General features: G+C 40.1%; 1 protein-coding gene across 3 annotated transcripts in view; it reads left to right on the top strand.

The window, feature by feature from the left end:
• LOC102777010 (thialysine N-epsilon-acetyltransferase-like) overlaps positions 1 to 16,329 on the top strand; it is a 41,734-nt gene that overhangs the window by 12,605 nt on the left and 12,800 nt on the right. For 2 of the 3 annotated variants that reach the window (XM_087836959.1, XM_087836958.1), the window contains exon 1: positions 6,331 to 6,393. The exons of the other annotated variant lie outside the window; for it this stretch is intronic. In XM_087836959.1, coding sequence (XP_087693085.1) covers positions 6,331 to 6,393 — 63 coding nt within the window. Of the gene's footprint in view, positions 1 to 6,330; positions 6,394 to 16,329 lie in introns of those variants that run through there. 3 annotated transcript variants of the gene reach the window in all.

The following is a 16,329-nucleotide window of genomic DNA, read 5'->3' on the forward strand; positions in this document are numbered from 1 at the left end:
TGATCGCTGATCAGCTTTTCTGTCGCAAGTCCTGTCTATCTTGTTTGTTTATCGCTCACTTTGCGCCAGAAAGAGGAAACCAGCGGAGGTCGCATTAAACAACAACAGCACGTTTAAGCTTGATCAGCTGTTGTTAGAATTTATTTAATATTACCTTTAGTAACAGCTGATGTTTGTTGGAGCCACAGCTGTAAAAGCTGCTGGTCATGATATCGGTTTGGATATGTGGTGAGAGGGAAACATGAAGATGAAACCAGGAGCTGTCCTTACTGAATCATCAGAGCATTACTGACAGCTGGTAACTGTGCAGGGGTGGGTCTAGCAAAGTTTTGCCAGGGGGCCAGGTAGGGGATAAACAGGGAGAGGGGGGAACAAAGTACTTTTCTTTCTTACTCTCATTTAAAATATCTAGCTTTTAAAAAATAATAATCTGAATCTTACAACAAACGATTGATAGATTGATGCATATATGCCATCAAGACAGTGAACATCACTGTCACAACAGCGTTTGTTTTCATTCAAAGGCTTTATGATTTTTCCTATAGGGCTTTGGAGCGTGATGTCACGGGTGTGGGCGTGGAAAGGATTTTGGCCCGATCCGCCATTTTGGGGGTCTAAACACAGCCACGGTTCGTATTTGCTGTGTGATCGGCTTCAATGTTCGATCGCATGACCGGCAAGAGAATAAGCTTAAAAAGAGTTTATCTTTTCATTCTTTCCCCACCTGGAAGCAACATGAGGCAGCTCGTGTATCGATGTTACCAAACGAAGGCGTCTAGCCTGGATAGCAGCTGTGAGACGAGCTGATATCTAGTTCTCTTCCATCTCCAAATATCTGTTGGTGCTCCAGACATTTTCATTCCAGGAAGTTCTAAATATGTTCATATCACTCTTTATAGCCTATTAGTTTTATTTTCGATGCGCTCTGAGCTCATAGCAAATTAGAACAAACATCCTACTGAGTGATTTTGCAGAACTACCTTCTATTTATAGAGTTGCTAATTATTTGGCATTATAGCAGCAAACCAGCCTATGAAATGGATGAAACATCATGACTGGGTTCCAGCGCTACACAAGGGACCTGCTTCAAACAAACCACCATGCCAATCAGATTACTTCTTCCATGTGAGGGTGAAGAGGTGACCCTTCTGGATAAGATGGTGAAGGTTTGCTGCGTTTGGTGAACAGTGTGATAATAAAACCAGGGAAAAATGAAACTTGCTCCTGTTAAATATTCTTAAGTCTTGTGCTGTATAAATAGCGGTATTTTTTTTTTCAGATACAGTAAATAAAGTAATGTTAGTAGTGGTTGATATCATGTAATCATGTCATGATTTTGTGTAAACATTTTGTAATTTGTAAACTATAAATGACATCATCATTGTAACTGATGTGATGCTCTATAAAGTGGTTTTAATAAAAAAAAAAAAGAGGCAAAAATTAGTTTGTTTCTTTATTCAACTTTTGAACAGTGATACTCAGTCAGTACATATTCAGTAAATGCAAATTATTTACACGGCAGTGCACTACAGGTATAAATCTAGACCCCTAGATAAAACATTATGGCATTATAGCAGTGACAACTCCTCCACAGTAGCAGGTGGGATTTTTCTTTTTTGAGGACGGCTCCTTTTACCTTTCAATATGGATGGTCTGTTTATGTTTTGATCAAGAGCCTTTTTTTGGGCAGCTGAAGAGGAGAAGTCCATCTTATGGCCAACCTCTGGCTGTATCTTGGTCACATTACCAGGCAAAACCCAGTATGCAGGTTCATCTGTAACAGTCCTTGTGCCACGGATCAACACTGTTGCTTCTACATTAAACAGAAGAGCAGTGACATGGGTGCAGGTCTCCGTGACTCTGGCCTTACAGGTGCAGTGGGCAGCTTCAACCTTCCCTGTGATGCTCACAGTGACCCATGGCTGCAATGCTGGTTGATTCAGTCTTTGAGAGTGCAGGACCTGAAACTCACACAGACAAAGTTAATTTAAAGACAAGAACTATGAGCCAAGGCCGACATAAATGTGTTTAATCTACTTTATCATAAATGTAACAAAGTGTTTAGAAAGTTGGCACATACATGTAATTTTTCATTTCTTTATGTGTCCATCTATAGAACGCTGCATGTTATAGTGTAAATCTGCCTGTTCTCTGTCAGAAACCTGCCTGCAGAAAATGAACCTAAAGTATGTAATGCAAGGATGTAATCACTTTAGAGATGGAGAAAGCATAAAGTGACAATTATGAATCACTTAATATGATAAGGAGATTCTGCAGGTCATTAATCAATGTATCAAATTAAAATAAAATGTATTTTTAGTGACACAGGATACAAATATGGAAGCAAGATGTATAATTAGAATTATTTATAAGAAATATGAATAAATCATTGCAATTTCTTTAACCATAAAGAATAACTAAATCCTTCAGGACAATGTCTCATCAATTCACTGAACTCACTATGTTTTCCCTCTAACAGCCTCCACATGATCTCACTGTAGTTTCCCCTCATGAATGAATTTATGCTGTTCTAATCTGAATGTTTGCAGGGAAAATCAAACGCATTTCACTCACAGTACTCCAGCTGACTTACCTTTGTTTGAATGACGACTTGTACGCGCTGACTCCACAGACAAGGTACGAAAATATGTCAGGCTACGTCAATAGCGGTTGGTCTTCAGGGTTTCTACTCCACGGGTCCATATTTCCAATGCACGCTATTTTCTGCAAGTACCGCCGCTTCGCCTCTGGACACAATCGGTCTCTATACAGTCCATTCTCTTTTGAGCTGCTTTTAAGCATCTTGTAATCGTCGTTCCAACACAGTGTGTTTGTTTTGATTCGTAGACCCCGAAAATGGTGCAACGCTCCCACAATGCATTGCGGCATGACGTCAACTCCAAAGCCCTATAATGGTGGGCCGATTTTTTTGTCCCAGTCCATCCCTGTATGCAGCTTATCTGCAATCTGGTGTTGCCTACATCTTCCTATTCGGAAGGCAGAATTTCCGAGTTCTGAGTACAATCGAAAGCACCACGACTGCAGTTTTTGTGTTGGATGTAAAAAGCGCACATGCCGCTGTGACGTAGGCTAGAATCATGGAGGCGGTCAATGATGGTCCAGGCGTGGGATTTCTCTCGTGGAAATATGCACATTTTTTTTTCCTTTTATTGGTAGGTGGCACAGTGCACTTGTGGCAAGTAAGCAAGCTAGAAGACTGGCAATCTTGCGGGGTATCCAGTTACGGAAGCAACAAATTAACAAGAGAATTCTGAGTAAAACCAAAGTTACTTTTCCTAGTAACTAGTTACTTTGAAAGTAACGAGTAACTTGGAGTAACTGGGTTACTTTGGGTAAGTAACTTACCCAACACTGCTTAAATCATACTTTATTTCCTTTCAGAGATAGCAGTCCATGTGTGTCTTTCTTTTTGCTCATTATTCAATAAAACGAAAAACCCTTCAAATGATTACTGACTGTTCATTCTCATCCTGACCGGATGAGCTCATGATGGTAACTATCTCCAACCTCCTCTGAACCTTCCTCCAAAACAGATTGACTAGTTTTTCTTTTACAATATTTCTCTACGCGCTGTGTTGGTTCACTCAGAGCATAACTATTAGAAGATTTCTTCTTTGTCTTCTTCTGTTTTACTGGCAGTTGGCAACCGATTTAATCAGAGCAGGTAGCTGTACTGCCCTCTAGTGGAAGAGAATCTAATTGTTCTGCCCATTACTCACGCTGGTACTAATCAGATGGAACCAGATAATCTTCCACGGCACACCTGATCATTTCTCATGGCACACTTATGTGGCATAGTGGTTCGGAAACACTGATTTAGCAGTTGCCATGCTACTTTTAAACTTGTTCAGCTAGGTGGACAACACAGTGTGAAGAGCCAGTGACACTTTCAGCACTGGCAGCAGTAAAACTTTTGACTCTTTGAACTCTCGAAACAAGTACAAGCTGCTCACCACATTAACAACGGTTTAATTTGCACTGTAGTGATAAAAAAAAAAAGAAGATGAGTTCTTGGGTTACTGAAAGTTACAAAAAAATGGCTTTTTTTGTTGTTGTTTTTTTAATTTAGCACCTGTAGTTAGAAGATATCAGCATTTGTTATCATGGTAGAGTGGCTCACTGTTTGGTAGATAAAGCCTATCTTCATGAAACAAATCCCTCACTGTTAGACTAAAATTGTATTTTATTTTTTATATGATGATACTACTTTACCTAAACGTGAGTGTCAAACTTTGGTTGTTCTTTTTAAAAATGATTTTACATGGATCTTTTACTGTTTATTATTTTGTGTTTCATAAACAGAGTTGAAAAATTACCATCATACTGCTGTGTAATGTGTGTTTGTAATAAGTGATTTAACAGGTTATGTAATTAACCAGTTTCTCTGAATTATAATAAACTCTGGATCGCCTGCACTGTGACAGCAGTCACTGGAGTTAATATTAAGCTGGACTTTCACCTGCCAGTCTGGACTGGACTGTCAGATTTTGGATGGATACCAAAGAGTCATTTTAAACTTTTTTTTTTTTTTTGGATGAGTTCAACCGATGTGTATTGAACTAACAAAAAACAGGCAACGCATCAGATGAATATTAACCAACACACATCTATGAATTTATCCTGTTAGACTTATATTTGATGCTACATTTCCTCTTGGATCTGATGTTTTGTTTTGGTGTTCAACATACATCTAACATTTAAAATTCTTTTTTTTTTGTTGTTGTTGTTGTTGTTGTTTTTATAATATATTTTTTATATTCATATCAGTGGAGTTAAAAACACTGAAGCCTGGTTAATATCTATTCATCCAGACCACTTTGCTTTCTGGCAATGTTTACAGTTGCCTTAATATAGCACATTTATTATTTAGCACTTTATAGTTTGTTTTTTCAACAGATGCACAGTGGGCCATTCACTCAACTTCATAATTTGTTCTAACGAGCCTGCAAATTTACCCTTTTTTATTTTAAAAATTCTTTGATCATATGTAAAATGGAAATGAAAAGAAAATGCAGTGTTGAAAAAATAACTGAAGACCTGTGTAATGTTTAGAAGCTTAATTAAATTTATTAGTTAAAAGAACACAACAACTTTTCAGAAAAAAACAGAGAGAAATATTATAAATTTGATTTTGTGAAAGATTGAGTGAAACCTTGAATGAACTGACCCCAGGTTCTCCAGACTCATTTTGTGTTCCAGTATTATTCTCAGCAGTGTGATATTCTTTATCAGTTTCAATAATCATTCATTTTCTGTAGTAAGAGGCCTCAAGTGAATACCTTTTGTTAAAATAATCGCTTAACAATTCTGATCTGCTCTTCTATTATTTCAAGTTCAGTTTAAAATTCACTCAAGGACACTGCTGAGAGTAGTATGGAAGTAGGTTGGAGTCTATCCCAGTTCATGGGGCGCGAAGCAGGTACGCCTCAGACACCAGCATTCACATCTGCGTCCAATTTAAGAATCACCATTTAACCTAACGAGAGAATCCACATAGTATTAAATCAATGGCTTGTAGAACCACCTTTAGCAGCAATAACTTGAAGTAATAATTTACTGTATGGCTCTATTGCGCCCACTCTTCTTTACGACGGTGCTTCAGTTCATTGTGGTTTGTGGACATAAGTGCCTTGAGGCACTTGTTGTGATTCGGCGCTATATGAATAAAATTGAATTGAATTGACATTGTTTATGCACAGCACTTAAGTAAGATTGAGGTCTTCACTTTGGCCGGGCCACTGCAACACACTTCTTTCGAAGCTACCCTGCTGTAAACTCACTTATAATTGCAAAGTGTGGAACCAGGACAGAGCATAAAATGATGAAAAGAAAATGAGCAAACAACAACACACACACACACACACACACACACACACACACACACACAAACAACATTAACTTATATGGTTTCAAAATGATGTTTTCAAAAGGACGTTTTTCATATTTATTTATTTATTTTTAGCCACATACCCCAAAATTCAGTATTTAATGAATAAGCCCAATTTAGGAAAAGTCAGAAATGTTTGGAATGCCAAGTGGGTCAAAATAACTCGGTGTTCTAGTGTTGAAAACACTAGAACACCGAGTACCAACAAAACGTTTCAAAAATGTGAAAAACAGGTTTTGGTTGTCTTAAATAATTAACAACGGAGAGCAAAAACATTCAGTAATAGCAAACTAAAGTATCCAACATTTGGATTAATCCGCCCACCCACAATGTCCAGCCAAGATAAAGAGCTCACCTACTTCTACTTTTAAGTAGTCCGTCCTCTAACAGACTGGAGCAAAACCTCATCGCATCCACTTGACATGGACTTCTCCATCCGCACGGCAAACCTGGACGACTGCAAGGACATCTTGCGGATGATCATGGTGAGCTGACACGTCCTCACTCATGCCGTCCAGCTGTGTGTGTGTGATCAGAGGTGGGTAGTGACGAGTTACATTTACTCAAGTAAGTTTTGGAAAAAAAATGTACTTTTAAAAGTACTTTTATTGTACCATACTTTTTACTTGAGTACATTTGTGAAGAAGAAACGCTACTTTTACTCCACTATATTTGGCAATATTTGACTCATTACTTTTTTTTACACATTAGATCAGTCTTTCTCAAACTGTGGTACGCGTACCACTAGTGGTACACGGGCTCTCTCTGGTAGTACGCGGGAAATCTCCAAATTTTTCTGGACATTAAATAATATACCATTGTGGAGGTATGCAACGACAACACGTGAGTTCCTGAGGCTCTTCTAGGAGCCAGAGTCAACCAGAAAACGTCTCCCCGAGCGTCAGTCCTCTATGAAGAGCAGCCTTTCCTTATCGCCAGTGGTCATGGACACATCATGTACATTTTAACACAATTTAATCCCCACATTTTTGAAAGAATAGCAAAACACTTTTTTGAAAAGTCTGTAACAAAACCATCAAATCTGATCAAGGTTATTAAAATGCTGCCAAAGAAGAATGGATTGGAATTAAAAAAAAATACATATCCTAACCTTAATTACTGGGGAAAAATGATAAATGATGCTCATAGTGAGTAAAAAGTAAACTGTGTGCATTTTTTGGACAGAGATTCACTTCTAATGTGTATGTATAATACAATACAGATACATAAAAAATACACTCCAAAAATAGAAGAGTCCTTGAAATATACAAAATATTATTAGAAAATGGAGACACTTGGCCTTTGGTACAATGTATACAATGTATGAAAAGATCTTTACTGCAGATACTACTACGGCTCTGCAGATTTTTTCTTTTCTTTTAACCTATGTCGCCTCACCTTGAGGTTGGTAAATCTGTCTATCACATTTTGGTGGTCAAGTCTCTCACGCATCTCTTTCTCAACTGACATCACAGCCAGGTGCTGGAGTCTGCTTCGACCCATGGTCCTTCTCAGCCAGGTATGGAGCTGACTCAAGACACTAAAAGACCTTTCACAGCTACAGCTGCTAACTGGGTTTGTTAGGGCAACCCGAATAACAGTTTTCAGTTTGGGGAAGATCTGATTATCCAGAAGATTGTACAGTGTTAATGGCACCAGCCTCACTCTTGAGCTTTATAAAGTCTTTGGCAACCGTGACTTCCTCTGACTGAAGCTCAATATGGTAATGCAGTGCCAGGGCTGACAACCCAGTTTGTTTTGCAGATTCTGTATAGCAGCTTTAATATAGGGAGAACACAACTTCCAGATTGTATGAGTTGTTTGTCTTTCTTTTTCTTTGCCAGTTAAACAGTTACTGTTTTGCCTGTTACTACTCCCTGTCTGTTTTCTTACCTGGTACTTCCTGATCTTGTACTTTGTCCTCATGTTCCCCTCTTTCCTCTCTCCCTCTTTGGACTGACAATCTGTACACACACACACACACACACACACAACAGGAGTTATAAGGTTAATGGGCATCCAGTCAGTTAGCTAGTTAGTACCTTGGGTTCAATATCGGCACATGCACATATGGCAAAATAACCAGTTTCTCTCATTACATTTCAAACAGGACAGTGGTAACAACAGCAGGCTACGGACAATGTTAAGTTTTAGATTTTAAATAGGCTGTATACATTTCAATGAGATCAACAGGGCAGTCAAATATCGCTAATTTTACTACAGAGCAAACATCGTCGGAAAACACATTTTCAACTAGGGCTGCCACAAACGATTATTTTGATAGTCGACTAGTCACCGATTATTTTTGCAATTAGTCGACTAATCAGATCATGCATCCATTGGATGTACAGCGTACAGCTTATTGCACCAGCATGCATCTGCTCTCATATAACTATCATTAGCTTACAGCTCTAAGTGTTTAAGGTATGTGCTAACTAAAAATAAAGACAAGATGATAGTTTATTAAATTTGAATGAAATTTGCAGATTGTTTCGGTGAAGTTTAATAAACTCATTGTTATCTAAAATATAACAGGACACCGGAGTATATTCTCGAGCATCTCACACTTCTGATAATCAGTTGTCTGCTTGACGTTTATTCAGCTGTGTAAAAACTATAACTTTAATCTCAGCCTAACCGATTTACTCAGGAATTTACACAGTTTACAAAGCTACATTCTTGCCTGAAAATATGCTAAACGTTTATTTTGTGACCCAGAAAGAATAATAAGAGTAATATTAAAACTAACTAGCTGCCGCCATTGTTGGAAACTGAGCTGGGCTGCGCTATGAATTCTGGGACACAGCTCCTTCTTCTTCTTCGGGGTTTAACGGCAGCTGGCATCCTTGTACATGCAGTGCTGCCATCTTCTGTTTCAGTCCGTTATTACACTCTTAAATTATACTACTAGTTCCTGCGTCTTTTGTGATCTTACAAAGCTTCAAACGACGCGTCGACTATTAAATCAGTCGTCGATGATTTTGATAGTCGACGTAATCGTGACTAGTCGACTAATCGTGGCAGCCCTATTTTCAACACAGCAGGTTACCTGGTGTAATGTTTTTTTAGTTAAAAAGAAACATGGTCTGACTCCTACCTAACTATATAAAGAGTAACTGAAAGTTAAATGCAGCTAATATGTCCTGTTTTAAGCCAGGCACTTCCACCTCTGCTCCGCTGCGTCTCAGCCACCATCGCTCTGGCAGTTACGGTGCTAAAGCAAGTAGGAGAGAGCCGAGCTGGAACAAACCATTTTGGGAGGGGGGAGGGGTTATCTATACTTTTGTTGTTAAAATGTTCCATCTCAATTAAGTACTGTATGCTTTTTATACTTTTAGTAGTGTGTCCCACAAACAGCAAATATTTTCAAAAAAAGTAAGGCATCTTTGGGGATGCTTTGATTCATTTTGGGGGTGCTGAAGCACCTCCAAAACTGGGCTAAAATCGCCCCTGTCCGGCAGCTTAACTGCCTAAGCAAAAATTCAAAGGTACAGCTCTGCTATTACTTCTGACATAAATGAAGACAGAAAACTAAACAGCAGTGTTTGTAGGGATACTGAAATTGGGCTAGTTGGTATATAATGATGTGCTGCGTGGTGGCTAGCTACACAGCTATGATTAGCATAATATAAACATAGTGAAGCTGGAGGACGAATGCTAACTTTTTTCCACTCGATAAAAGTTAAATTTAGGGTCCCCACAGGTTAGGGACAAATGCAATCGCATGGCAGGACGCTGTAAATGGACCAAACTTCAGTCAGGAGAACAACTGAGATAATCCATCCACAATACGAGGTTAGTCATTAATATACTGTTGCATGTGCTGGGCTGTTATAAGTAGGGATGGGTATCGTTTAGGTTTTATCCGATACCAGTACCAAACTGGTACTTTTGAAACGGTGCCGGTGCTTAAACGGTGCTCGAAGCGGTGCTCGAAGCGGTGCTTAAAGAATGGAGAACACACACTTTGTCCAAAAACCTCTTATGTTTAGCTGTTTTTTTGTAAAAAGATAACAATGTTAGCCTTTTCTGCAGCTATAGGGCATATATGGTATCACTCTTGGCTGGAAGCAGTGCTTAAATAATGGAAAAAACACCAATTTTGTCTAAAAACCTCTCATGTTTAGCTGTTTCCCACTTTTTCTTTGGTCATTTTAGCCTTTTTGGCCAGGGTGAAGGGAGTATCTGCCATCAAACAAGAAGACAGCCGCATGTAACTACGACGGTGTTTGCTAGTTCACCTTACGTGCATTAATTTCATAACGTGGTTAGCCTATTCAACGTAAATTACACACGAACAACATTAAGCTACTCACGCAGAGAAGAACGGCTGCTGCTGCCATCATCATCCGTCATCATTTCTGCTGCACTGGCAGGGCTAGGGGCCAGGACTCTCCTCTTCGGGTTTTGGGGGGATGTTGCTAACTCCGGGTCCGATAACAGGCAACCCACGCGCAGTAGATGTGCACGGTGTGAGGTCTCGCAGCAAGCTATCAAATACGGCGCATTTCTCTGTTTTTAACAAAATGCTGTATGTCGCCAGGTGTTCCATCAGATTCGAGGAGTTACCTCCTTTGCACAGTATCAGCTTAAAGCACTTGTTGCAGGCTGCTGAGTTTGCATCTTTTGCTGTGAAGTACAGCCAGACTTTTGACCGCTTCGCTTTGGGCATTTTTTATCTGTAGCTCTGCTCTAAAAAAACGTACGTACCTGGGCCCGCCTACTACGCTAGCAAAGGTAAAATGATTGGCTGGAATCCAAAGTGTATGACATCTCAGGAAAAAAAAAGCACCGAAATAAAGCACCGAAATGTGCGCTGCTTTTCGGTCTGGTTACTACCGTTTATGTCAAAACCGGTGCCATCATGGCACCGGATATCGGTACCCATCCCTAGTTACAAGGTTTGAAAAACTGAGCTTTAAAATGAATAGTGATGTAAAAAACCGAGAGAGGCTGACAGTGATCACTGACTTTCAATTATACGCGGGTTCACTGTATGATCCATAACCAACTCTTTATTTTCCGTTCTTACTCTGTTCAACATAACATGCAAGATTTTATTCAAAACCCACCGGTCTCGCCCTCTAGCTGCTGTCAGGCCTAACTACACTGACTGGCTCTATTAACATCTACTGTGCCAGAGCTTCCCAAAGTGTGGGGCCCGCCCCCTAGGAGGGGGGGCGCAGAGCCGGTATGAAAAGGGGAAGAAAAAAACAAAATGCTTGGAGACTGCTAGCACGGGGCGCCCACACAAACGCAAAGCAGGAGATGAAGCATAGCTGAATATGTTTCCAAACCAACTTCATTCTAAGCCAAAGACTAGAAAATATGGTGTAGAATTGGTTTTCCCTTCGTTGGGAGCACACGCTGGGCTGTTCAAATCACGGACAAACAGTATCCCACATTCTTGATTTTTAGTTCAGAAACACTTGTTGTAATGACTTACTACTCCTGACATTTTGGAGATGTTAGCTCTTTATACAGTAAAGTTACAGCGGGATACAAATAACATCAGGCTGATCCTGCCGATTTGTTCCCTGGGTTCAAATCACGGACAAACAGTATCCCACAGTTATGTTTTTAAACCCATTTTGCACAGAGAGGCATTTTTTGAAAAATGTATTGATAGCAATGTTGATTATTATTACACAGGAAAACAATACACGTAAAATAAACACACCGTGACGCCTCTGCCTTTCTAAATGGAAGGACAGTAACTACGTGTGTATATGTAAGCGTGTAAAAACCTGAAGATAGTCAGATTAACAGTAACAATATTTTGTCTCTATCTGCCATTCTGCAATTCATCTCATGTAAACAATAACGTGTGCACAGCGTGACGTGAAAAAAGGCACATACCTTTGACCTTGCCTGATGAACTCCGTATTCCTCGTCCACACACAGCAAATCCAGCATGTCCAAATTAACACTGTCAGATTTGATTTCAACACTTTTAAAGTGTCTATATGGGTCCACACCAGAGAGTGTTAATTTAACTCTTTTTGCAGAGTTGGTATGTTAACTCTGATTTAGTGTTAAACACCAAATCTCTCTGGAGTTGATAATTTAACACTTGGTGTTAAGAGTTTATATATTAACTCTCCAAGAGTATTTTAGTTTAACTACGTAAGAGTTATCTTCTAATTAATTCTAAAAAGTGGGAATTTTACTGTTCTGAACTTCTAGAAATTTCTTTTGGAAATAAACATTTACTAAAAAGACGCAATGGTTTTTGAAAAACATTTATTCTGAACTGTGCACCACAATTTCAAAACATTTTCTGAAAGATGTAACAGTGTACATGTTCTCACTTTCACTAGAATTTCGTTTATCAAAAGGTCTGACATAGGTGAGCTGGTAAATGCAAATAACAGCATTCTCATCACTTATTTCAATAAATACAAAATACAATATGCATGTCCTTCATTCATCACTTTGTGGAACTTCAACGCACTTCTGCTCTCCCCCATATTCCATCGTCACAAGCATATCCTATGTGGAGATTGAATAAAAATTAGTTGACACTAATTAATGGCACAAATCAATTGCAGCACAGTAAAAAAAAAAAAAGGAATCCTTTTTGAGCCATTACTTGTGTAAAGTATTTTCCCAAAAGACAAGGACACAGACAACAGGTAATACTGAACTAAATGTAAAACCTCAACCTTTTTCATTTTTACCTAAACCGTGTGAACAAAACTCTGGAGGAATCTAAGTGCTAATGTAGAACTCAGTCGGGACTCGGGACATCTGCTACTGCTGTTTGCTCGTTTTTTATGGGAGATCGTTTTCAGGCTTCAAGTAGCACCATTATATCAACATTTCACATTCTAGACATTGTTTTAAGTGTATTTGACCAAGAAATTTGACTGAAAATTCACATGCAAGCATTTTTTCAAGGCTGTGGTATTAGCCCGCAAACAATACCTTTCAGCTAGCTAAAACAGAATATTATGCTATCACCGAGCAACATGGCTAATGCCTTTCACACAGCTTTGTCTCAACTCCAAAGAGCCACAGAAGTAAAAGCTAATAATAATAATTGAAACAATCTTTGAAAAAATGACTTACCAAGCATGGCAAACAACTCAAATATGTAGAGCAAAATGTTCTGAAACGGCTTCACTTCAGCTTCGATTGGAGCCGTGCTGGGGGCGGAGTCTGTGAATTTCCTCTATTGGTGTCATAGCCCCTGTAGGAGTTCAGAGTTAAGAGGTCAAGAGTTAATGTTTCCATTGTAACACCTCCAGATTTGAAATAGAAACACTCATTTTTAACACTCGATTTTAACTACTATCATTTTACACCTCAGAGTTACATTAAAAGAATGTGACTCTACTTAGAGTAAAATTAGCTCTAAGACTACTAACACCAAAACATTTAACACTTTTGAATTTGCTGTGCACCTAAACGCAAAAAAAGGAGTTTTAAATAATCTCCGTTTTCAGTGATTCGAAACGCCGTTTACGTGTGGACGAAACAGCTGCGTTTTCAGAAATACCCGTGTGGACGTAGCGTAAAAGAGTTAGTAGTTTATTTTATTACTACCTGTAATTTATTGCAGATTACTTGTATTTGCTTAATTGTTTACTAAATGTTTGAGGTGTGAAATAAACCGCAATGGAGCAAAATATGGGTGCGTGTGGTTGGAGGATGTGTGCATGTGTGTGCGTGTGTGTGCGCGGGAGGGGGGGGGGGCAACAACATTTTTCTCTAGTTCTGCCCCAGACCAGCACGTTGTCCATGTGGCAAACCACCCCTTCCATACCATCTGTGACCTCTGTGACCACCCTGTTCTGGAAATGCTCTGGTGCTGAAGCAATCCCGAAGGGCAGTCTCTTAAAGTAATAACCCCCGAACGGTGTGATGAAAGTGGTGTATTTGGCTGAGTTTTCCGTCAGAGGTATCTGCCAGAATCCCATGTTAGTGTCCAGCTTGCTGAAAATGCTGGCTCCAGCAAATCTGCCCAATGTTTCTTCTACCAATGGCAGTATGCACTTCTCTCAACACACAGACTCATTGAGGTGTGTAAGGTCGACACATAGGCATACAGCTTCGGTCTTCTTCGGTACCACCACCATGCCTGAGCACCAATCAGTTGGCTCCTCAATCCTGCTGATCACCGCTAGTTCTTCCATACGGGCCAGCTCCTGCTTAACTTTGTCCATCAGAGGCAACAGGATTCTCCGCGAAGTCTTCAAGGAAAAAGGTTGAGCTCCAGGTTTCAGTTTGATGTTGTACGGCTGACGTACTTCTCCGAGACCACTGCATAGCTTTGGGTAGGACGTTTTGAGTGTCACTATAGTTATGCTCTCCAGACGGGCCACAAGCTCCAGCTTACTAATGACAGGTCTCCTCAGCAAAGCAGTGTGCAGCTGTCTGATGACAAAGACATCATCTAGTATTTCTTTGTCTTCCTTCCTCAGTGCAAGCTCACTGACACCAACGACTGGTCCTCCCGGGACCCAGCACAGCCTTGGTTGGTTTGTGGAGACTGGGGGGATGGTTGTGCCTGTAGAATTGCTCAAACACTTTAAGGGTTAGGACTGTCACATTGGCACCTGTATAAATTTTAAATGACATGTTCTTGTTATTTATGCTTAAGTTGACAGTCCACGGCTCACCCTCACACTTAACACTACCTAGGAACAAACCATGTTCATCCTCTTCATCCTGTTCAACCTCTCACTAAAAAGAGCCGGATCTTCGGCTCCCGACCGCTCTTCAGGCTGTTTTGCTGCTTTAATTAATTTATTATCAACAACAATATAAAATGATACACAAAATGATTTACTAATGTAAAAAAATGTGGGTTTGATTTATATATGTTTATTTTATAAATGTGCTTTTATTTATTCACGCCACATAAAATTTAAAAAATAAATTATAAAATACAAAAAACCCCAACTATTTACATTTCAACTTTTAACTTTGACTATTTAAATTTTCAGCTTTTTCCTTTTAAACAAATTTAAAGTGAAACAACACAAAACACTGCAAACCACAACACAATAAAATATAAATTAAATTTGCAAAACAAAAAGAACATTCTCTGTCATATAGGCCTGGGATGGTTTTTTGGGAGAGTTTTTTCCTGCTTGGAATTGCATACATAGGATTCACTGCATGAATAAACTTTCTGAATCGTTTATCATCCGCAACTGAAAATACTTGTGGATGATTACTATACCTTTCTAATGTGACGATGTTGTCTCTTGTTGTCGCCCCTGGCTCTCTCTCTATGTCCTGCTCTGTTCTTGTGCTACTTCGACTGTAACTACCGCCCCTCCCCCCTCTGCTCAGCACAAACACAAGGCTCATGTGCAGCATGAAGCGAAAAAAGTGAGAAAGAGAGTGTGAGAGAAAGGGGGTAAAAAAGAAACACAGCTCCCAATAACGGTGTGTTCACACCGAACGCGATGGACGCGAATAGAGCGTCAGGTTTACATGTAAAGTCAATGGAAAAGCGCGATGACGCGCGATTGTGGGTCCCGCGAAAATTCGGAAGCAGATTTGCGTCGCGAAAACGCCAAAACGCGTGAAACGCGCGTCAGTGTAGCGCGTCTGGCGCGTTTGACTCGCGAATAAAACCACGCGCGTGAGTTTTTGTGTTGCATTTTGTGCATACGCGCGTTTCGCGTCTACCGCTCGAGTTGGAAAAATCTGAACTCCAGCGTCAAATCGCGCCGCGACAACCAATCAGGAGCCTGGTGACGTGGCTCTGACCTAGGTCAAAGGGGCAGATCCAGCCAAAGCCCTTCATTCTTCATTCAGAATGGAGGAAAAGCTCATCAGAGCCGTGGCTAATCACCCGGAGCTATATGATGCTAGCTACTACTTCTACCGAGACAGGAATAAAAAGGACCTAGCTTGGAGACACATAAGTGAGGAGATCGGGCAACCTGGTAAGTTCATTCCTTCTTCTTTTTAATTTTCAGACTGACCCGATGAACCCGCGCAAAAGCTAGCAAGCCCGCCTACTGTCCCGCTATTTTCCCACTGATGTACAAATACCTTTCCGCTAACAAGATAATGCGTTTATTCAGAGGACATCTGCAGGAGAAAGTGGAAGAGCCTCAGGGACACCTATAATAAGGAGAAGAAGACAGAGAAGGAGAAGGGGAGTGGGTCTGCAGCAGGATCGGGGAGAAAATGGAAGTTCTTCGCGGTCATGGGGTTTCTGGACCCCTTCCTCACCCCGCGGGAGACTAGCGGTAATATGGTGCGGACCGTGGAGAACTTCTCCCCCGAGGACCAGGGACGGCCCGAAGAGGCAGCAGGGGAGTGTCAGTCAGAAGGTATGTTTACATTGAGTTAATGTAGGCAGTTAATTTATGCGTGTTGTCATACAGGAACATATTTTGTTTATTAATAAACAGTATACAGTAGTCCCGCTGTTCATCCGTCACTGCCTCGCCTTT

This window comes from Neolamprologus brichardi, chromosome 3, assembly GCF_056152115.1.
Source record: "Neolamprologus brichardi isolate AB-2024 chromosome 3, ASM5615211v1, whole genome shotgun sequence".
Classification (NCBI taxonomy): domain Eukaryota; kingdom Metazoa; phylum Chordata; class Actinopteri; order Cichliformes; family Cichlidae; genus Neolamprologus; species Neolamprologus brichardi.